The sequence below is a fragment of the Phalangium opilio genome, unplaced genomic scaffold (assembly GCF_054372755.1).
Source record: "Phalangium opilio isolate 3A_F unplaced genomic scaffold, DU_Popi_V2 ptg000101l_1, whole genome shotgun sequence".
NCBI lineage: Eukaryota > Metazoa > Arthropoda > Arachnida > Opiliones > Phalangiidae > Phalangium > Phalangium opilio.
The window spans coordinates 4,057,995-4,080,870 of NW_028324204.1; the positions used below are offsets into that span (position 1 = coordinate 4,057,995).

The following is a 22,876-nucleotide window of genomic DNA, read 5'->3' on the forward strand; positions in this document are numbered from 1 at the left end:
CAAAATCCGTGGAAATCACGGGGAAAATCTGACGAAATCCGTGCGATTTTATCGAATCTTGAAATTAATCAAATCCGACTAAATCAAACGATACCCGAAGAAACAAAATTGTATTTCAAAATCCCGTACATTTAATCCAAAACGTCCGACCCCTCGCTCTACTCCTCCGACGGTAGCTGATGCGATATATACACTGTTCCAGCTTCGGTTGTCAGTACGCGCAATGCTAGGTCTCTATGTGAGGTAGGTTTTTGCGTACTGCCAACAGAAGAAAGCAATACTGATATTTAGGATTTTAAAACGCGATATTCTGTACAGATAGTTTTCACACATGGAGGATTCATACCATTTACACAAGGAAGACGGGCTATCTGGAGGACAAAAGCAGACGGGTTTTTGTCCGCCAGATAGCCCGGTCTCCTGGTGTAAATGGTATGAATTCTCCATGTGTGAAAAGTATCTATACTGAAAAAAATATTTGTTCGTCGTTACATAGAGACCTAGTTTGGCTAGTGCTGAAAACCAATGCTGGAACAGAGTATATATCGAATAATCAAAATAAGTTGCCATCGAACGGTTTAAAAATTTATTTACAAAAAACCATCCTCACCATTCAAATCAATAAAACCACAGGAAAAAATGAATCTAATCTACCAAACAACAAAATAAATCCTCCTCTCGCAAAGACTTAATAACTCATACTCTTACACAAAAAACTTCTTCTGTTATCAACAAATGTTTAGCCATTAAAACGAAAAAATAAAAATATTAAGAATGGGGAAAATCGAGCTTAAAGAGAAAGTTACGCATTGACTTAAGACGAACCTCAACTTAAACTCCATAAATTAAAACTTAAAAATTATATACAACCCAAGGTTTAGTCGTTCAGCACACGCAAAGTGAATTTGTTTACATTAGGGTTCGGTGCTAATATGGAATCTCAGAGCAGGATTCTAGCTATGTCAATATCAGGTTAATGTCAATATACATTATGCATGACGTCACGAGTGACGACTTCTACACCTGCCCCCATTAATTGACGCAGAAAGACCCAGAACACGACTGTTAAAGATTCCAAGCAGATGAAAGGTATGAATTCCTCCCAATATATATGGGGATAATTCTTAACACTTAGATTTTGAATTTGTGTCAAACCCTATACGATTGTTTTAGGTATTTCAACAGACAAGTGGGGTCTATTAAACACAAATTATCTAATTTCATGTATATTATAATTTCATAGTTAAAATATTGATTATCAGAATGAAATTTAAGTAATCAGTCCTATTTCTAGCTTAACACTTAAGTTTTGAGCTAATTTCAGGTTTACAAGTGGGGACCTAAACCGTCTTCCAACCTTATATCTGGGGACATTTGTGTATAAATTATTAGATTTTGAATTAGTGTCAAAGCCTATATGGTTCCATCAAGTATTTGAAGATAATTTTTCACACTTGATAAATTTACAAGTGGGGACCTTCGCTGTCATTTCAACAGACAAGTGGGGTCTTTTATACACACATTTTCTAATTACATGTATATTATACTTTTGTAATTAAAATATTGATTATTGTGATGAAATTTACGAAATAGCATCTTTATGTTTCCTTCAAGTATTTGAATATATTTTTTAAAAAGTGGGGACCTTCGCTGTCATTTCAACGGACAAGTGGGGTCGTTAAAATATATGTTTTCAAAATTCATTTTAATTCACTTTTTTTAATTAAAATATAGATAATTATGATGAAATTTACATTATATGTAAAGTTAGTCCCATTTTAAAATGTGGGGAACTTGGCCGTCTTTTTAATGTACATCTGGGGACATACAGTTTTTAATCGAGTTAATGTTTTAAACGAAGTTTATTTAATGACGCCTAAAGAATTAGGAAATGTAGTTTTCGTACGTCAAGTGTAATTAAATTTTGAAAAAATCACCGTTCGGTCTGTGAGATACAAGATTTTAAATTGTTATCGCTAAATAATGTATATTTTGTATTTCTAAAGTAGCGACATCTATCTGTGCTTAATGTAATGAAAACCCATTTTTGAGCCCCCACATGTACGCCGAAGAGACCATATGGTCCTCATTTCGTACAACTGGGTACCCGGGTGTGTGAAAACCTCTGGCGACATCTCTCGGATATGTGTTAATTTCCATGGTCCCCACTTGTAATGTGAAAAACCCAAGTACCTTACAAGTGGGGACTTTTTCAAAAAAATTAATTTGGGCTCTAATTAGTCTAATTATATCATTTATCTAATTACTTACATGTGAGGACTTTAAAATGTCCCCACATGTAAGTCGGGTCCCCACTATGTGGGTGAAAAGATTGTCAGAATCCCCACTTGTCAATCGTATGCAGACGCACCCCTACCCGTAAGGGCACACGATTGACACCTTGGGACCGGTAAGGAGTGATTGACATCTGAGGACCCAATTAACTATAGTTCATTAAGAAGAGGATTTAATAATTAGTTGATCACCGTAAAGCAAGGGGGGCCCATACGCGCTTTTCGCGCGTCGTGTTTTCGATTTTCCAGACAACCAGCGCGTTGGTTTACAAAGCTAGCACGGAGGGGCTTATAAAATATCTTACGTATGTCTGTCAGCCATCCAGTCTTTTCAGAAACAGCGTTATAGTGCAAATGTTGTACAAATAATTTTTGTGCGAGTATTTTTTAATTATGAATTTTAGTTGATCGGTTAATGTGTTTATAAGAGTAAAAATAAATATAAATATAGGCACAGTAAATTTCATAAAATCCATTTATTTCACAGACTGTTTAATTACTTTGGAAGTTGGAATAAAGTTTTATTTCAGGGTCCTGCACATGGTACAAAATAACAATAACTTTTCTAGTATATTAATTAGTGCAAACTATTGATTATCATAATTATAATTGATTATTATTAATATTATAATTATTCTATCTCGTGAAACATGACAAGCTGAATCGACCGGTGCCCAAGCCAAAACCGAGGCTTACCGGATATTTTAATACGTGGCAAATTATAGTCAAAACAAAATCACTGGCCGTTAGCTTCAAAGCCAAAAATAATATTAATGGTAGTCTTAAATAACTATATAATTTATCTTGAGATTCTCGTGTATATTTACCCGGAACAACTTTTACCGACCAGGACCGTGAGCCCGTGACTCACTCGCCCGAAGTATGTTGTCGGAGCCTCGGACTCTAGATCTCGCGGAGGATATTTGCCGTTTCGCGCCCAAACCCCAAAAGTATCGGCCAGGAACCGTTAACCGTTTAGCGAAAGATTTCTCTCTCCCCACTTTCATCACACGTGACACTTCGCCCTCTCAATCCTCAAGCGATACGCGTCGCCTTGTTTCGTATGTTTTGAGATATTTCTACCTCTCGCGCCTAGCTCCGAAAAACCGAGATATTTTGGGTCTGTACGAGCCAACCTAATAGTGCAATTTTTTGCGCATATACAGACCTTGACCGTAAAGCATATAATTAAACACTCGCTGTGGAAAAAGAACCCAAAACATTTATATGTAGGGACCTTAAAACACGATATTTTCACCGCATAAATGGGGACCTCAATTCCAGGTTACTTTCAAAATTCAGATATAGATGTCGCTAAGTGAACGTCCCCACTTGTCAATGAAGTCCGTGCGTGGATCTTGAAAGTGTATATTCACAAAATGTCCCCAGATATAAGATAGGAAGACGGTTTAGGTCCCCACTTGTAAACCTGAAATTACCTCAAAACTTAAGTGTTAAGCTAGGACTGATTACTTAAATTTCATTCTGAAAATCAATATTTTAACTATAAAATTATAATATACATGAAATTAGAAAATGTGTTTTTAAAAGACCCCTTTTGTAAACTTTTAGTGTTAAAAAAGATCTTTAAATACTTGATGGAACCATATAGTCTTGGACACTACTTCACAATCTAATAATTTATACACAAATGTCCCAAGATATAAAAAAGGTTTAGATCAAAACTTTAGTGTTAATTTAGAAATAGGTCCGATTAATTAAATTTCTTTCTGATAATCAATATTCCAACTCTAAAATTATAATATACACGAAATGAGGAAATGTGTTGTTGCGCTTAATCATGCGCGGGGTCAACCTATTCATTCAGTGTGTCGTTAAACTTTATTGAAGGGTTGGGCCCGTGACATGTTAGAAGGCTTGTTGTTTACCGGTTCCCTATGCCTCGATAAATAACATCTAGGCATCACTAATACACCCTATGGGCTGAACGATTGACCCCACACCTGTATACCCTATTCAAATTGAGAAAACGTTGAGGTTGTCAAAGATGTAGAGATAGTTTTAGGTTTACCAATTCTATTATAAGTGTATCTTGGATATAATCTTGGATACATATAAAGGGGTTGTATAAGACCACCGAGAACGCGCAGGGAAAATATATATCACCCATCGCGTAGAAAGAGTTGAACTTTTGATAAAATCTCTAAAAACTTTCCATGAACTTTATAAAAAGCAAGGAGAGTTGTAAAAAAGAAAAGGAGGGAACCATCAGATTGGTCTGAGTTAGAAACCAGCGAAGACGCAAAAGACTTTGGGTCCGCAACTAGACTTATTTTTGAGAATGTACGCGAAGCAACGGCGGAGCGGACAAAGAAACGCACGCAAAATGTTTAAGTCTGCGCGGCCTCCTTTTTGAGAGACCGGCAGCTATGGAGCACCATGCCCGTTAACTAGACGGAACGTAATTACGTAATTAAGTTATGGGACATAAGCGTCGGCCTTATGCCGCGAAACTGTGCGCGTACGTTTAATCCCGAATACCAAACCGCCGGCGTTACCTTTCTTTGGACGCCAGGACTCCCTCCTCATGGAGCATTAACCACGACCGTACCTCCTGAACTGCAAAACAGTATCGTACCTAATGTTTAATTACTATTAATTAATTATTTATACTTTATCAAGTGTATTATTCTTTGCATGTTTGTTCAAGAATTGCATGATTTTAACGGTTTATATCCGTATAGTTGAACTAACTAATGTTTAGTTGCCTTCCATGGAAGTTTATTGTTTTAAGTAGGTTAAGAGTGTATTATTAATTTTTGTCATGAATAATAGTTTAAAAGTAAAATCACATTATTTGACAACCTCAATACCTGCGACAAAGTTAATATACCCCTAGACATATTATTTACGTACCAATCGCTCACCCCAATAGTGAAAGTGATGCGAGATACCCGGATTACTACTAATTACTAGTAAAAAGCGTGACAAATTGGGGGTCCGTCCGGGATTCCTTATTTTTGTTTTTGTTTATTATGTTAGTAAAGAAAGGGAGGAATTCTTTTTGCTATGCTAGTTAAGTAAAGGAGGAAATCAGAGGTCTCAATACTGTCTGAGGAGCATTAAATTACACCGCTATTGTCTTTCTTAAAGTTAAATCATTAAAAAACGCATCATATTCATCATCCTATAAAAAGTACGATAGTAGTAGGAAAACCCCAATTCAAAAACAGGGAGGTACCGGGGGTGCTGGGGGTGCCGAGGGGTACCGATGGGTACTGGGGGTGCCGAGGGGTACCGATGGGTACTGGGGGTGCCGAGGGGTACTGGGGGTGCTGAGGGGTACTGGGGGTGTGGTGAATTCATGGTTTTCAATGTCGTCTTCTTATTTTTAAATCAATACGTTACACTTATGTGTCTTAAAAATATCTATGTATATATAAGAGTTATCACGTTTGTTGGGAACTGAGGTAGTGAATGTCGAGGACCAAGGTTGTCCTTGTCTCCCGATTGTAGTGTGTAAATCCCCCAGAGGGTGTACTTTTCACCGGGTCGAGAATAATTGTACGCTGGTCAAGGCATTTTGCTTAGCAACATGGCTCCGTCGGAAAGATTACACAACCATTTAGATTTTCTAAAATACCTTAGTACATGCAATGCATGTCAAAATAGCATTTGAGAAGCGAATCAGTCCGATTTTAATTAAATAGCTATTTGAAAATGATAATTTATAAGCACTTGTGGTATCAATCTCAGGCCAAATTTGAAAGAAAACTAATGAGCTACACGTTTTACTCGAACTTTCTATTTTTCCAATTCTAAAGAGTGAAGAAATCTGCCAAAGACTAGAAACTAGAAAGGTTTTAATGGACGAAGTTAGAAGGAGTGTAAGAAATTTTAATTTTCATGGAAGGAGTTGGGAGGAGTTTAAGAAATTTTAATTTACATGGAAGGAGTTGGGAGGAGTTTAAGAAATTTTAATTTTCATGGAAGGAGATGGGAGGAGTTTAAGAAATTTTAATTTTCATGGAAGGAGTTGGGAGGAGTTTAAGAAATTTTTTTTTCCATGGAAGGAGTTGGGAGGAGTTTAAGAAATTTCAATTTTCATGGAAGGAGTTGGGAGGAGTTTTACATTTCGCTTGGCGCAGTTCTGTGGAGTTGAAACTTTTGATTATGGCATTGGGAGGAATTGGAGTCATTGTTGTGTATTGCCTTGGAGTTGGAAGGAGTTGGAGGTTAATATTTTCATTTTGCAGCTCTCTAGAAGATACATATACTTTACACAAAGCCGCTAGGAAAAACTTTCCAAGAAACAGAACAATTGTGTATGGAATCGACGAACAGTGGCAAATAGATTTGGCGGATTTGAAAAGTGTGACTCGTTAAAACAAGGGTTTTTGATACCTTCTCTGTTGCATAGACGTTTTCAGTAAGTACGCCTTCGTGGTGGCGACCAAAGACAAGAAAGGACCAACCATACTAAAGGCTTTTAAGGCTGTTCTGGAGTCAGGTCGCTCACCTAAGAGAGTTCAGAGTGATCATGGGAATGAGTTCGTCTGTAAAGAAATTCAACGAGAATTAAAAGGAAGGGCGATAGTGTTCTTTGCCCCTGATTCTGAACAGAAGGCGACGATAGTTGAGAGGTTCAACAGGACTCTAAAGGCTCGTATGTACCGTTATTTTACGGAAAATAATACCCTAAAATATATTGACGTGCTAAAGGATTTAGTCTGGGCCTACAACAACAATTATCACCACTCGATAAAATGTAAACCGGTTGAAGTCACCCCCGAAACATCGAAGGGTGTCTGGGAAAACCTTTATGGGCAAGTAAATTTTTCACCTCCCTCAAAGTATCCGTTTGATGTTGGTGATGTAGTTGGTATAAGCAAGCATAAGAACATATTCGAGAAAGGATATCTACCAACATGGACGGAAGAGTTGTTTACAGTAGTGGAGAGATTTCTCCGCAGTCCCCCGGTATATAAGATTCACGATTTGAATTCACAACCCATTAGTGGAATATTTTACAAGGAACAACTACAAAAAGTTGGAAAAGACCTAAGTACCAGCGCGTTTAAAAGAGAAAAGTTCTTGAGGAAACGTCGCAGACCCGACGGTACACTCGAGAGATTAGTTCGTTGGAAAGGATACCCTCCGTCTTTTGACAGTTGGGTTCAAGAGATAGATATAGTATGAGTTTTTACATTTTTTTACCTTCAGACTCCTCAATGGGGTATTTCCCCGACAATACCAGGAGTAAATTCAGGACATACCTCCCCGAACCCGTAAAATTACATGGACCTTACGAGGTGGGCTTAGCGGAAATTAGCTACCCGCACACTTGGGATAATATGGACACGGTAGGCACTTTTGCGCTTACCAAAAATGGTAGAAACGGATATACGAGGATTTTAGCGTTACCGGCGGGATATTACGGAAATATTGAAGACCTCCTGGAGCAACTTAACGACACCGAGGATGACATTTCGCATGATGTTATTCTTAAAAAGCCGGAAACGACCGGAGCCGACATTGCCGAAGACGGTTCCCCCAACCTCAACTATACGTATAGCGCTAAGTATTCCTTCAGTTACATTCGGAGGATACGGCGTGTGGAGATTTACGTACAAGATAATTATACGTTAACAATACCGGGTCAACTTTCCGTTATGCTTGGATTTTCTAAAGATCAGTCAAAATCATCGACTTTCTCGACCTCCAAAATGGCTACGTATCCCGCTGATCTAGACGCCGGTCTACATTCGCTATTCATCTATTCCGACGTCGTGGAATGTAGATCCGTGGGTGACGTACATATACCGTTGCTTAGAATCGTCAGCGTTCAGGGTGATGATGGACAAATGGTGGAAAGGGACTTTCCGAGACCTCATTACCTCCCCGTTGCTAGCAACACTTCTCAGTCAATCGAGGTCAACATAATGAGCGAGCTGGGTATTCCCGTTAATTTCAGGAGAGGGAGAGTTCACGTAACCTTACATTTCAGACCCCGTAGAATGTGCACCCCGTTATAAATTAGTAAGTACGACGGATTAGTGAGTCATTTACGCTTAGACTGTTAGAAGGGGAGTATCGTTAAATCTACAATGTCCTTGAGCCAATCGGACTACAACCATCACTTTTTAAACCAGATCGGACATGGTAGGGAAGTTGATTATCATAAACACTTTCATTCTCAGTTAGGAGGATCTTTGGGGGTCTACCGAGGCTTACCGGTGCAGCACGGTTACGGATTAGGTAATCTCATAGCCTCCGCCTTCCGTCGAGCTGTACCATTACTCAAAAGGCGTGCCTCATACCTCGGGAAAAAACTTTTGAACACGGGTGCAAAGGTTGTGACTGACGTGGCTAGCGGAATACCCATAAAAACAACCTTAAAGTCCCATGGTAAAGCCGCGGCTAAAGACGTTGCCCTTAGCGCGGCGGAAGAAATAAGAAAAATGACCGGAAATGGGATTTAAAGGAAACGCAAGTCCAGATCACTCATCAGTTCAGTCGTGACGAGAAAGAGGAAAGCAACGTCCTTAAAACATCCTGATATTTTTTCATAAAATATAATGGCACGTATCCACCCCAGTTCGCACGGGTCCATCAGTTCGGAAGTCGAGGTTTTCGACGTCCCACTAACCAATTGCAGTATTCTGAGTGGCGAATGGGTTGAATACAATCCCGTCTCCAACATTAACGAAAATTCAACGATCACATTTAATGTGGCCGGTAGTTCCGACGCATATTCGGACTTGTCCAAGACTTTACTTCATGTTCAAGTTAGGATCGTTAATCCTGCGGTTGGAACTACACTGCCAGTTGCCACGGACAAAGTGGCACCCGTAAATAATTTCCTGCATAGTCTTTTCAGCGAAGTACACCTTTCAGCGCAAGAGAGATCGTTGACGCCTTCACCGCAAAACTACCCGTACAAGGCTATGTTTCAAACGGCGATAACATACGGCGGACCGGCCAAAACTAGTTATCTATCTAGTTCTTTGTTTTACAAAGATACGGCGGGAAAATTCGATGACGCGGACACCAACGAGGGATTTAAGAAAAGGGCCGCCTTTGCTTTAAATGGGACTATTGATATGTTGGGAACTGTACATTTAGATCTTTGCCAACAACCTCGATACCTCCCAAATTTGACGGATCTCAAATTCAAATTTGTTAAAAGCCCAAACGAGTTTTGCTTGCAAACTACGGGTACGGTTAAATGGAAAGTGGTTTACGAGTTAGCTTCCCTGTATGTCCGTAGAGTAAATTACCGTCAGAAGTGTTAATCGCTCACGCTAAATGCCACGAACTGGCAACTATGAAATACCCGATTATTCGCACAGAATGTAATTCATTTTCCATTAATAGTGGTACTAAAATATGTGTAAGAGATAATTTATTCATGGGACAACTTCCGAAAAGGGTTCTTTTCGCCCTTGTAGACCAAAATGCGTATTTAGGGGATTACTCAAAGACGCCCTTCAATCTCCAAAATTTTGATTTAAACCATGTTGCATTGTACCTAGATGGTGCGAGTGTTCCGCATAAACCCCTTACCCCAAACTTTAAAGATGGACAGAATATGAGATCATATACTAATCTCTTTACGCAAACATCTCAATGGTTATTAGAAGAGGGGAACTTTATTTCGCGGGACGAATTCCCTGACGGAAATTGTATATTCGCTTTTGATTTAAGTCCCGACCTCAATAGTTCAGCCTCCTAATTTCAGTTGATAAGGAATGGTAATTTACGTTTGGAATTAAAATTCGCCAAAGACTTGCCCAAGACTATCACGGTGCTGTATTACTCTGAGTTTCAGAATTTGGTTGAGATTGATAAGAATAGGACTGTTATTTACGATTATAATTAATGGACACTCTGCAAATAACAAAAATTATGCAGAAGGATAAATTCACCAAGGATTTGTTTCGTGGAGTTTTCGCCGCGGATAAGCTACCGAAAATTGTGAAAACTTTTCCGTCCTTGTATATCGTAAATACTGGAATGTCAAATACCAACGGAGAGCATTGGACGGTTATTTACTTTTCTAGTAACAAAAATACTGAGTTCTTTGATAGTTTTGGAAATCCGCCGGACATGTTTCAATTCAACGATTTTGTAGAAAGAAATAGTGTAACTGTCACTTTTAATTCTAAACAACTTCAAGGAAATTTCACTAACACGTGTGGTGGATTTTGCGTATATTTTTCTCTGTATAGATGTAGAGGTATTAAATTGTATGATATTTGTTCTAAATTTGGGAAAGATACGAAGTTCAATGATAAAATGATAACTGAGTTTATGTATAAGAGATTTTCAATAAAAATTTTTTTATTTATTTTTTTTGTTTGTTTTTGTTTTTTAACGCGCGCGTTTAAATTATAACGCGCGCGTTTAAATTATAACGCGCGCGATTAAATTATAACGCGCGCGATTAAATTATAACGCGCGCGATTAAATTATAACTCGCGCGATTAAATTATAACGCGCGCGATTAAATTATAACGCGCGCGATTAAATTATAACGCGCGCGATTAAATTATAACGCGCGCGATTAAATTATAACGCGCGCGATTAAATTATAACGCGCGCGATTAAATTATAACGCGCGCGATTAAATTATAACGCGCGCGATTAAATTATAACGCGCGCGATTAAATTATAACGCGCGCGATTAAATTAATAACGCGACGCGCCGGACGCGGGCAGCCCCCCCCCCCTTCCCCCTCCTCGAAAGGAGTTTTCCTCCGCGGTCTAACCCGGTTTCTACTTTCCATCAAAACTTGCAGAGGTTAACGTTAATAGTTAGTATAGGGCGCTGTAGGTTAGCTGTGGCATAGGGGCTAGCCACCACCCCTCTATGCATTGTAAAGGGAGCCACCTGTAAACAAGCCCAAGGATTAGTGTGGAAATCCCTTCATAGGCAAAGCTTAGATTATTATTATTATTAAATTAGGCACATGTAGGCTTGACTTAAATAAGAAACATATATTGGATTAAAATCATTTATTCAGTTAATCATAAATAAGAGATGAAATATTTATTACATTGAAATAATTATTATATTGAAATTTTGTAGTGTCCATGTGCAAGAGTAGATATTCCGTCGATAATATATCTCTTATCGTCACATGGATTAAGACATTGTTTTGTCTGTCTTATAGTTGTGAGTTCATGTCGGTTACTCACTATACGTTTCATTTCTTCCACGGTCAGTTGTTTCTTCAGTAAACATTCGCGACACTGTTCATGGCGCACTTTCTTCTTAACTACTCTACGACAAATACCTTTAGCGGTTTTCTTTTCACCCTTGGTTGATAACATGGAATACATCTTCGGTCTTAGGCCACAAAACTCTTGGATCGGGGTTCCATCTAATTCGTCCTTAAACTTGCCTAACACTTTCTTGTTTTATCACTGTATAGTACGTGATCTTTGGGGTAACCCGAAAAATCATATACTTCACTTTTCGCGGCGAAATCTTTGTAGAGATCGTCCGTCTGGATTAGATACGTCAGTGAATCTGTATCTGTAAACAGAAGTTTGGCGTCGTTCCCGTACTGCGATCGGATGACATCATAATGAAAGCGAAACATGAGTAACTTGGAGAGGTCCAGAATCGCAAACCCGGTGTAGATAGGTCTGTTAAGCGTGAGGCACTTTTTTAGTTGGTGAATACCCACAAGGTCATTTTTGAAGATAGTAAAACGCTTGAAGGTTGGAGAGCTGGCTTTCTTTATAGCACGTTCCGGGGTCTGAACTAGGTTGAAGGTGATCCTGTTTCTCAGATTCTCCATTGTTTTACCTATAATAGATATGGTTATTAGTGATTATTAAGTTATGTTAGGATAGGTTAGGGTTAGGTTATGAATATGGTCATTACGTACCGTAAACAGCGTTATTTTGGAGTTTGAAAAATCCTTTTCGAAATCATTGACTGCCATCTTCCTTTTTTGCGTGTTGAATTCAATAAAGGGCTTCAACCATGCCCCTTGTTGAAACGTTAATATCCGGTGGATCTTGCTAAGGATTAGTCCCTTGGAAACGTAGTACTTCAGATTTCTGTAGTGAAGTACAATTTCTCTTTTTTGTAAAAGGATGGAACTAGCTTTGGAAAGCTATCCTTTTCTTTGAGTCCTAATTTTCGAAGTTGTTCCCTGCTGTAGTCGGACAGTTCGTCAATGGTGACAATTCTCTTCTCTGGGGCTAAGGGATAACAGTTGTGATCGTCGTGCAGTTTGTCGGGATACTCCAAATCCACTTCGAGTATGTAGCCGGTCTCATCGTCATCAGGATGGTTTAAAATAATTTCGTTGGTAAAATCGGGACATGGGTGAAGCCATTTGAATCCACTTATGGGTAGGTAGTCGCACATCACGGTGCCATAGAGGTTATTACAATCTAATAAATATCACAGGTTAATAAATAAAATTGTATCCCATTTAACCGGGTATTAATTTAAGAGAACTTACCCAAGTACGTGATGTAGCTGCTTGGTTTAGTGGGATCATAGGTTTCTGGAAGATCCTTGTTGTTCGCTTGCGCAAACCTGTGACTAATCATTGCCACTCCACCCCTGATTCCTTTTTCAATGAACAAGTGCATATCGATGTCCTGCAGAAGTTCCAGTTTGACCTTTGTCATTGACAAAGCACTTTCCCAGGCAAATCCTGGACCGGTGAAAGCGTGAGTGCAATCAAGTTTGTAGTAATTCAAGCACATCGACCGAAAGCTTTGGAAAATATCCGCCAAGAGTAAGACATCCGATTGCACGTACAAGTTGTGATATTCGCCTGAATAGAAACAATATTTCAGTTTAAAAACAATTAAAAAATAAATAAATAAATAAATAAATAAATAAAAAAAACATACCCAAATTCTTTATGTTAAATTTCCTCCATACTGTCTGAGCATGATTATAGTCCTCATCGGATATGTGCTCATCAGTTAACGTATTGAAAAAAGCCTCTTTGGGTGGAAGCGCAGTTTCCTCAAAGCGGGCCTCACTGTCCATGTAGTCGTATGCATAAACTTGTTTTCGCAGTAAAAGTTGAACTTCGTCCGGTTTATATATTCGGTTCATGCAAGGGAATTTATCAACACCACCTTTGGCGAGATTTGCAGCAAGGACTTCCAAAGAAGCTGGCATAAACCTTATCGAATCCAGGAACCGAAGGTGTCCAAGAGAGAATGAAATGTAAGTTTTAGAGTTACTAGGAATACATTTAATTTCTTGGTCCTTGACAAGTCCGATTTTCTCCATAATTAAGTGTGCGTCATAACTGAAAATATAATTAAATTATCCCCAGATCTATCACAAGAATTTTAAAAAAGTATTTACCGAGAAAGTTTATGTAGGAATACTGGAATAAACTTTGGCGGCTTTAGCTTGAGATTACACGAATTGTGAGCTGCTCCTCGGAAACGTCCATTGGTGTGATCATGGTCACGTACCTTGTAATCCTTTTCAGTGAAACATCGATCACATACGTAACATGTCTTCGATGATAAAAATGCCTCCTCTTCCGTTGGTGATAGGTTCATTGGGACATTATCCCTCATTTTCTCCAATAAAATATCCTGTTCAACCAATAAATTCTCGAGGAACCTGCTTGTAGCATCTTTCCCTCGGTACGTTACGGGTTGAGATGGAACATTATCTGGACCCACAATAGTGTAACTAAACCCACAAGACACATGGTAGGACAATGTGGTCGTGGACGAAAGGCTTGAGTCGGGAAAGCAGGTTGAAACTTTGGGGAGTATAGTTTCGAAGTCCGCGAAAATAACATATTTATTCTGTAAAGACAATTTATAAGAAAACACTAAATAAAAGGTTTACTTCAACCTTCCCACCTTCCTTCACCAAACCAAACCTAACCTAACCTATACTAATATTAATAATAGCTACGCTTTGAATAAGACACATGGAATTCTAAACCCTCACCGCCATTCTACACCAAACTTTACCTAATCTAATAATAATAATAATAAAAATAATAATAAACTACGCTTTAAATAAAACACATTTACGACCGCTACATAATAGTAATAATATTTCAACTTACTTTTTGTTGCCATCCATATTTCTGGAATTCGAGAATCGGTTCTTTAACAGGCATAATCACTTTCTGGGGACCATGTATACTGCAATCTTTTACATGTTCATCCCGATTGGTTTCTGCGTTTGGTCCAACAAAACGGTCTCCGGAGACAGTAGCGACAGTAATATGTGGTATGTCCATCTTTTGAAATATTACTCAGTAAACGACTCAGACTTCGAATAACGGTTAAGTGTTGCTTTTCTCCTTGTGTTATAAGCAACAGATCGACTTGTCTTTCCTTCGTCACTCTATTTGTACTGATGAAACGTGGGAAAACAATTTTTTCGTAGCAAAATATGTTAACTGACAGATTATTGTTCTTTTCAAATTTCTCTAACTTTTCGTGGTTGAGAACAAAAGGGAAAGTGATTCCCGTAAGGTCTAATTCATCCTGGAACGCGGTGTAGTGTTGTACACGATGTGGATTTTGTTCGACTCGGTGTAAATGGGCTAGAATACTCCATAAAAACATCGATTGTCTGAATTCACGATATTTGTGATTGCCTTTTTTGCAACGAGTTCCTTCGGTAGTTCTATAAAGGTTCCGCCTTTCAATGGTAAATATGTAATAATATTTATTTGCATATGAAGGATCCGATCTATGGTCCATCCACTACCGCCTTTTTGAAACTCTTCTATTTTCCTTTTGAAAGATGCAATACACACGTCAAGCTGTTTATTAATGATGTCTGGCGTCACAGTCAATTGCACGTTGCTGTTGTGATATGCTAAGAACTCCACTTCCTCTCCCGTATTTAGTTCCCGTACATATCGCACTCTCACGGACATATACCACTTAATCCTTTTGTCTCTCGATAATTTATCTTGTAAGTAATTTAGAGTTGCTAACCTATGACGATTCACGTAAACTTCTGGATCACTTTCCGTAGCCGCTGGTGTGAAGCGGGCACAAAATATTGCGTTTCTTAACGCCACCAACTCTTCAATTTGATCGGGAATATTAGGTATAATAGGTGTAGCGACAACCGGTTCTGGAAGGTTATCCACTTCCCCATCTTCCACTTGTTGCATGAAATTTTGAAGATCTTCATTCTCCCGCGCGCTGAGGTCTTCCATCGTAAATTCCTCGGTATCCGGAATTACAACAGGTGTAGCGACGACCGGTTCAGGAATGTTATCCGCTTCACCATCTTCCATTTGCTGCATGAAATTTTGTAGATGTATATTCCCCCGCTCGCTGAGGTCTTCCATCGTAATTTCCCCGGTATCTGGAATTTCTTCCGTTGACGGTAACGGGGCCGAGTTTACAGCCGTAGACGTTGAAGGTTCCTCTTCTCTCGGGTTCTTAGCACTCTTGGACGTTGAAGGTTCACCATTCCCGCGTCGTTTCGCTCTCGAACGGGTCAATTGAGGTTCGCTTGTACCTGAGGCATTGTGAGACTGTATGTGACGCGTTAACTTGTCTCGCCTCGTAAACGTTTGAGTACATTTTGTACACGGAAAACTTATCTTTTCGTGCTTTTCATGTTTATGTCTCAACATACTTTTCTTTTCGGAGAATTTCGCGTTACAGATATCACACATAGCCATTTTAACTAACTTCAAAACTATGTTTTTAATCGAAATTAAAAATTAGGGTTCTTACTGGTACTGGAGTTGATCTTTTCCGCTGCGATGTTGCTTAGAGAGCTACCGAACACGTGTGTGTGTGTGTGTGTGATTTTTAGAAATTGACGAGGGTCTTATCTATACTATCTTTTTTAAACAATACAGTTCAAGTTTCATCTTGTATTGGAACTAACCTTTGCTATCAGTAAATGTTGGTGACCTCTCAAATCTAAAGTGATCTTTGCACGGTATTATTATCTTCCCTATTGTAAATATTGGAGATCTATCAAATCTAACTTTATTCTATCCCGTGTTTTCGGTAAATGTTGGTGAACTTTGAAATCTAGATTGATATTTGCACTGTCTTTGACTTCACTATTGTAAATATTAGAGATCTATCAAATCTTATCTAGAACTTTATTCTGTCCTGTGTTATCGGTAAATGTTGGTGAACTTTCAAATCTAGATTGATATTTGCACTGTCTTTGACTTCACTATTGTCAGAAGTGGTATGAGACTAGAAGTATTGAGCTAACCAAATTCTTCACTCGGCATTAGTGAAAAGACTTGATAACGCAAGAGCGGTTGGCCCTCTAGTAGCGGTTTCTGAATTTTCCCTCCAAAACGGTGAGACGCTCGCGGTGGTAGACGGCCGAACTAGATTCAAGGAGCCGCGTCGTGTTCGGGCGCTTTAGGTTGAGGGGAAGGGGGTGGGAAATGTTTTTGGAACTCGACCAATTTTTCTCTCTCTAGTTTTAGCGCGTGGGAATCGGCATAAAATCCTCAAATTTGTTCACTAGTGCCAGGATGTACTATCAATGCTAGAGCCCTTCACTTCTAGTCTCATCTCGCTTCTGCTATTGTAAATATTGGAGATCTATCAAATCTTATCTAGAACTTTATTCTGTCCTGTATAATCGGTAAATGCTTTGCAATAAAATATTTAACATTTTTCAACTCTAGATAGTACTATACTTTAACCTATATAACTTTTTAAATAAATAATTATTAAATCAAGGTTTGTTTTTCAATAATTTAATTAAATCTTTTTGGTACAAAGTAATAATTCAATTTGAATATAAGAAAATTTTATTTATTCACAGATATTGTTTAGAGTCACAAATAATTTTAGTTACCATTTGTTTACAGAAGTGAAAACTTAAAAATGTTGATTTCTTGAAAACATCGGTAATTGATTCTATATTTAAATTACTAACTGCACTTGAAAAGTTCATTTCAACCCGTTCAGCCCAATCGTGTACAAGACATTCATGCAGTAATTGAGACGGATGATCGATGAAACATCCGTTGCACGAATTTTTAATTAGGTTCGTGAGCTGAAGAACAACAATTTCCTTTATCGCGTGGAAAACCCTCTTGGTCTCGTTAAGCATAATCTCAACTTGGGGGTGTTTCTCCATAAGATTTTGCCATATCCTAAGTCCTATGGCAAATCCATTTTTGGTAGGGAAAAGCATTCCGTAGTTTTTACCGCTTCCCATTGTCATTTCGCGGATATTCAGCATTTTACGTTCCTGGTAGGTTTTCAGTTCTATCAGTTTGGTAGTTGTCCCCTCAAAGAAAGATGAAGTTGGCTTGGCGTCATCATTTTGGAAGAATTCTAATATTTCTTCTTTCATTCGGTACAGTTGATAGTATTCGCCCTCGGTTAGAAAAATACCGGTGGACCCATCCGTAAATCCTAGTCTAATCATGCAGTTGGGCGTGATGGTAATAGATTTACTTGACGATATTTCAAAAACGTTCGTATTGTCCCTGCAGATAAAAAACGATCGAGGATTAACAATATAATAATTATAAAGTAATAGTGGTTATAAATAGAACCAATTAAGAAGGAGCGAGGGTTCACGGAATAATAATTAAAAGAAAATGTGTACTTACATTATTAATATTAGAGTCCTTTAGTACAATTGAAGGTATCCGGAAGCTAACACTAGACTTTAGTTCTCTAGTTTTAAGTTTGATGTGTGAAAGAGAGCTGAAGACGCAGTAGAATGATGTTATCAGTTAGAATTTTTCAGTTTTACGATAAAAGCCTTTGAGTTTCACAAGAACAAGTTCGTTCTTGCCCTTTATTTACATTAGATAAATAAAGATTAGATTCGAAATATCTTCCACGTGGGAACTACAAACACCACTACCAATTTATCTTATCAGTACTAGTTCCATTTATGGTTTATTCAAACACTTTATTTACATTAGATGCGATTTAGAAATATCTTCCACGTGGGAACTACAAACACAACTTCCAATTTATCTTATCAGTACTAGTTCCATTTATCGTTTATTCAAAGACTTTATTTACATTAGATGCGATTTAGAAATATCTTCCACGTGGGAACTACAAACACCACTTCCAATTTATCTTATCAGTTCTAGTTCTATTTTATGGTTTATCCAAACACTTCATTTACATTATATGCGTAAGAATTCAAATCCTCGACAAGGGTCAAGGAAAGACCAAACTGATTAGACTTTTAGTGAATTCTTTAATCTCCACGTGAAGGTATTTAGAAAATCTAAATGGTTGTGTAATCTTTCCGACGGAGCCATGTTGCTAAGCGAAATGCCTTGACCAGCTTACAATTATTCTCGTCCCGGTGAAAAGTACACGCTCTGGGGGATGTACACGCTCTGGGGGATTTACACACTACAGTCGAGAGACGAGGACAACCTTGGTCCTCGGCATTCACTACCTCAGTTCCCAACAAACGTGATAACACTTGTGCTTTCTCGAGTCCTTTAGTCACAAAGGTACTGGCTCTTTTACGGATGTCTTGGACTACTTTCGGTAGAGAATTATAATCGTGGTCACCCTCTTCAAATCGTAAGTCACAAATGTTGCGGGTCAACCATGCACAATGTCTTTTATCACTACGTGAGAGTTGCGAAAAGGGACACGGTGACTTAAAAATCCAAACTTCATAGTCTGATGTTTCCTCAAAGTACACACACATTTCCTTAATCACCCATTCACTGTCTACGCTGAAAAAGTTTACTTCGATGATGGTAGTCATTTTGGAATATACAGTGCAGCTTGCTCTCCTGGTAGTATTCCGGAACGCAATCTATGATTGTCAGCAGTACCTGCCTTGAGATCTACAAAGAGATATCCGAAACTTTCAGACGTAGCTTGCTTAAAAGCGTCTACGACGTATTTGCTGTTTGTTGGGTAAATTTGCCTCGCTAGATGAATAATGGCCGACTGGTCACGAGGTGTTTTGAATATAACTAAGTAATGCGCATTTAAGTTTAGTTTACGGATTTCTTTCCCCGGGTAATAAAGGATCTGCATTAATATTAAAACTGAGGTATTTCTATGATGGGAACCCCTTATGAAAAGATTTGTCACATCTTTGTTATTAGCAATTTCACATAAAAGATCATCTAATATAACAAAATTCCTCGTATTACTCTCTAAAACGTTAACATCTAATAATCCCTCGTGAAACTCCATAATTGGTGTGTGGCTTAAGATAGTATCAAAAAGTTTCGCTTGATATTCAGTGTAACACCAAATTATTCTTTCAGGCACGGGTGAAATACAAATTTTCCTATGCTCAATTAATTTCGCAACAAACACACTCTTCCCACATCCGGTAACACCAGCCACGAGCCCAGTGAAAGGGTGTATCAAACTTAAATCCATCTTTGTAAATGATGCAGATCACTTTAGATCAATCCTATATATGATTAATTTAAAGAAAAAAAATATTTTAGATATACTTACATGAATGATAAATGTCCTGTTGTAGGGGTAACTTCTCGAAGAAAGACCCGTTAGCCTTTTAATGATCATTTATCTGTATCAACTTATTTTATACTCTTTAAAATGACCTTTGTATCCCGCATCATTTACATCCCCTCGAGACACCCCTAGTACCCCCAGTACCCCTCGGCACCCCATGGCACCCTCAAACACGTTGACGAAAGACAATATGACGCTTAATCTTTAAGCCTAACATATATAATTTCCCCCTCCACCACCACGTTGTCGAAAGTCAACGTGACGTAGAAAGCCCCGAGTCACGTGTAAGACAAGGGTTAGCGAAAAGTTCAATTTTCATCTCCAATATCGGAGATAATATATATTCGTATTTACACTTTATTTGCATTCTAAACCATTGCAGGTTACGAAATTCATAGTTCACCCTGTCCTCTTGAGGAATCACGTACACCGTCGTATCCGAAAACCGTACTCTTTTTTCCGTTCATATTCCCCACCTACTTCGTTGTTAAGCCTAACATAGTTTACAAGGCAACGTATTGATTTAAAAATAAGAAGACGACATTGAAAACCATGAATTCACCACACCCCCAGTACCCCTCGGCACCCCCAGTACCCATCGGCACCCCTTGGCACCCCCAGTACCCATCGGCACCCCCAGTACCCATCGGCACCCCCAGTACCCCTTGGCACCCCCAGCATCCCCGGCACCCCCAGCACCCCCGGTACCCCCCTGTTTTTGAATTGGGGTTTTCCTACTACTTACGATGTTTGATAACAAACGGCCCACTTAAGTTGAACCTATTTTCTATTGAAACTTACCCTTTTATGGGCTCTCCTTTCAACCCGAGCACTTCTTTCACTTGCTAACTCTACTTTTGACGCCGAAAATTTTAGTTTTTTTTGTAAAATTTAAGTTTGAAATCCAATCTGGATCGGCGCGATCCCACCCAGGGCAACCAGACACAACCCACAGATTTTCAAATTCTCGAAAGCCTTGGCCTTCAAATTCGATGTGTAAAATTTCAATATCCTACCCCAAATTTTTCGTCTGGCAACAGGGATTCGATAAAATGTCACTCCGGATGTACCATTCCAACTTTTACAATCGTTTTTGCAGCACGAAACCATTTCAATACTACTATTTTGAAAAATCAAGTGGAATCATATGGGAAAATCAATGGTTACAAAATACAACTGCCCCCAAACATTGTTCCTGCGCATGCTCACTTAGCGAAATGTTTTGCCTTTTTACCTCCGCTCTACCAGTGAAAAGGTCTATTCTAGGATAAATGTGGCTTGATTACAGTTGTATAGGGTAAAACGTACTTTCTGGCTGTTTCTTGGTTCGTTTGGGCTTCTAGCGTTTGCCTTAGCGATTTGTAATAGCACGGTTCTCGGCTGGGGGCATCTTACTTCAGACATAGTTACTATCTCTGTTTGGTTTACGATTTCCTCTTGATTCGGCTTCAACCCCTCTCTTCTATTTCCCGCAATTCAGTGATGCCAGGTGGCGCAAATGGAATGTCTCTTTTCAACCCTTTTTTTTTGGACCAAAATTTCCCTAGTTCAGGGCTGCCAGATTCCGCGCATAGAATGATAGAATTACAACTGTTTTAGGGGTGAATTTTTTTAGAGTATTTATGGGTATGTCAGATAGCAATCATAATACGGTAATAAAAGTTGAATAATACCAGAAGATAAGTTACTTCTCATTAGGAAATGAGATTGATGTACATCATACATCTGACAAGCTTGACCAAGATTTTCTAAACACCAAAAACTATGAAATTTGTGGGAAACAATTACTTTTACATTATAAAATAAAAATGGCAAATGTCCTAAAGGTAATTCTTTTATTTTCATCTAGCAATGAGTAAAAAATATTAACAATTCACTTTTCATTCTTGCATTAAGCATAAGACACTTAAAGTTAAATGTTGAAGTTGCCAAATCAGTTTGAAATTTATTATTGCACATAAATCACCAAAAATCAGTTTTGAATATTCAGGAACAATCACCAATAATCACAGTTTTCAATATTAAGGCACAACGGGAAAAATCACAGGTTGTCTTTGGGAACAACATTTTGCCTTCATCTTTTTAAATATTCATATTGTTATGGAGTTGAAGATGTTTTTCTTGTACTTTAAAAGAAAAACAGTTTATGCCTTTTGATTGGAAAGCTGATCTTATGACGCAAACTGCGTTTAAAGAGTCTGACCCAATTCTATTTCTTTTCTTGTTTTTAATATCATTTACATTAGAAAAAATTCTCTCTGCTTCTGCGTTTGTATGTGGCAAAGTTAATGCATTATTAGCCAGTTTACTAATATTTGAGAACATAATTTGATCTTTGAAGTCTTACTCTTTTGAAATAGCAATTGGTAGTTTTAAAGTTCTTGTTTTTCATCATCACTAAAAACAATTTTCAGTTTTCGATATTCAACTTCTACTAAGTTAAAATCCACCATTTTACCGTATTTTTCGGTTAGTTCTTGAAAAGGATATTTATTTACATTTGGTTCACTATATAATGACTTAGATGGATCCAAAAAAGACAGCTCACTAAGAAAATAATTTTAAGTGGTAACCTATTATGTATTTATATGGCACCCTGGATTTAAAATTTTTAGCAGACTTTCCTAATATCATTAACAGCTTCTTTAGGCAAAGTTTTCACAAAAGCTAGATTTCACTTAAATAGTTGACAGGGTGCTGAAAGTTAACTTCTAGCTTTTTGAAAGACTCTGCGTAATTAAAATTTTGGTAAAATTCTTTATACAATTTTTATGAGATGTCAACCAATTTATGAATAAGAATTTTTCTATATTGAAAAAAGCGTCGAAGGAATTGAAAATGTTTAAAATCTATTTAAGGAATAGCAGATAGCGCTTATTAAACTCATTTCTGAGTTCTGAAAGTACATTTTTCGCCATTTTCAACTTGTCTTCAAACACTGCTATTTGAAAAGAGTTTTCAAGAGCAGCCCAGTTTTCTAATATTCGGCAGAAACATTGATGTAGTGCTAGCCAACGAGTAGCTGCTGGTTTTAATATTTTTTTTCTTTTCTACATTAAAAAATTCTTGCATTTCACATAATTGTGCACATCGTTTCGCCGAGCCAGAAACATAGGTTGCAATGTTTCTTAGAATGACTTCAGGAGAACGTGGTAACTGTTCACAAG

The 22,876-nt window shown here is 38.1% G+C and overlaps 2 protein-coding genes across 2 annotated transcripts; one reads left to right on the forward strand and one right to left on the reverse strand.

Moving 5' to 3' along the window:
• Positions 1-8,833: 8,833 nt before the first annotated feature.
• On the forward strand, positions 8,834-9,990 carry LOC149630982 (uncharacterized protein F54H12.2-like). Its single transcript, XM_089851198.1, has 2 exons — positions 8,834-9,513; positions 9,633-9,990. Exons 1-2 carry the CDS (start codon positions 8,834-8,836, stop codon positions 9,988-9,990), a joined length of 1,038 nt encoding a protein of 345 aa, XP_089707324.1.
• Positions 9,991-12,168: 2,178 nt separating this feature from the next.
• LOC149630983 (uncharacterized) lies at positions 12,169-14,059 on the reverse strand. Its single transcript, XM_089851238.1, has 4 exons — positions 13,609-14,059; positions 13,140-13,549; positions 12,740-13,060; positions 12,169-12,668 (listed from the first exon to the last, which is right to left on the reverse strand). The coding sequence occupies exons 1-4, from the start codon at positions 13,827-13,829 to the stop codon at positions 12,322-12,324; spliced, it is 1,299 nt and encodes a 432-aa protein (XP_089707364.1). The 5' UTR covers positions 13,830-14,059; the 3' UTR covers positions 12,169-12,321.
• Positions 14,060-22,876: the final 8,817 nt, after the last annotated feature.

Excerpts from the sequence above, each read along its gene's own strand:
- LOC149630982 (XM_089851198.1), top strand. The coding sequence starts at position 8,834 with ATGGCACGTATCCACCCCAGTTCGCACGGGTCCATCAGTTCGGAAGTC. Across the intron at positions 9,514-9,632 it reads GTTTACGAGTTAGCTTCCCT|TGGTACTAAAATATGTGTAA; the intron begins GTATGTCCGTAG and ends TTCCATTAATAG.
- LOC149630983 (XM_089851238.1), bottom strand. The coding sequence starts at position 13,829 with ATGAGGGATAATGTCCCAATGAACCTATCACCAACGGAAGAGGAGGCA. Across the intron at positions 13,061-13,139 it reads ATTTAACATAAAGAATTTGG|GCGAATATCACAACTTGTAC; the intron begins GTATGTTTTTTT and ends GTTTCTATTCAG. Across the intron at positions 12,669-12,739 it reads CAGCTACATCACGTACTTGG|ATTGTAATAACCTCTATGGC; the intron begins GTAAGTTCTCTT and ends GATATTTATTAG.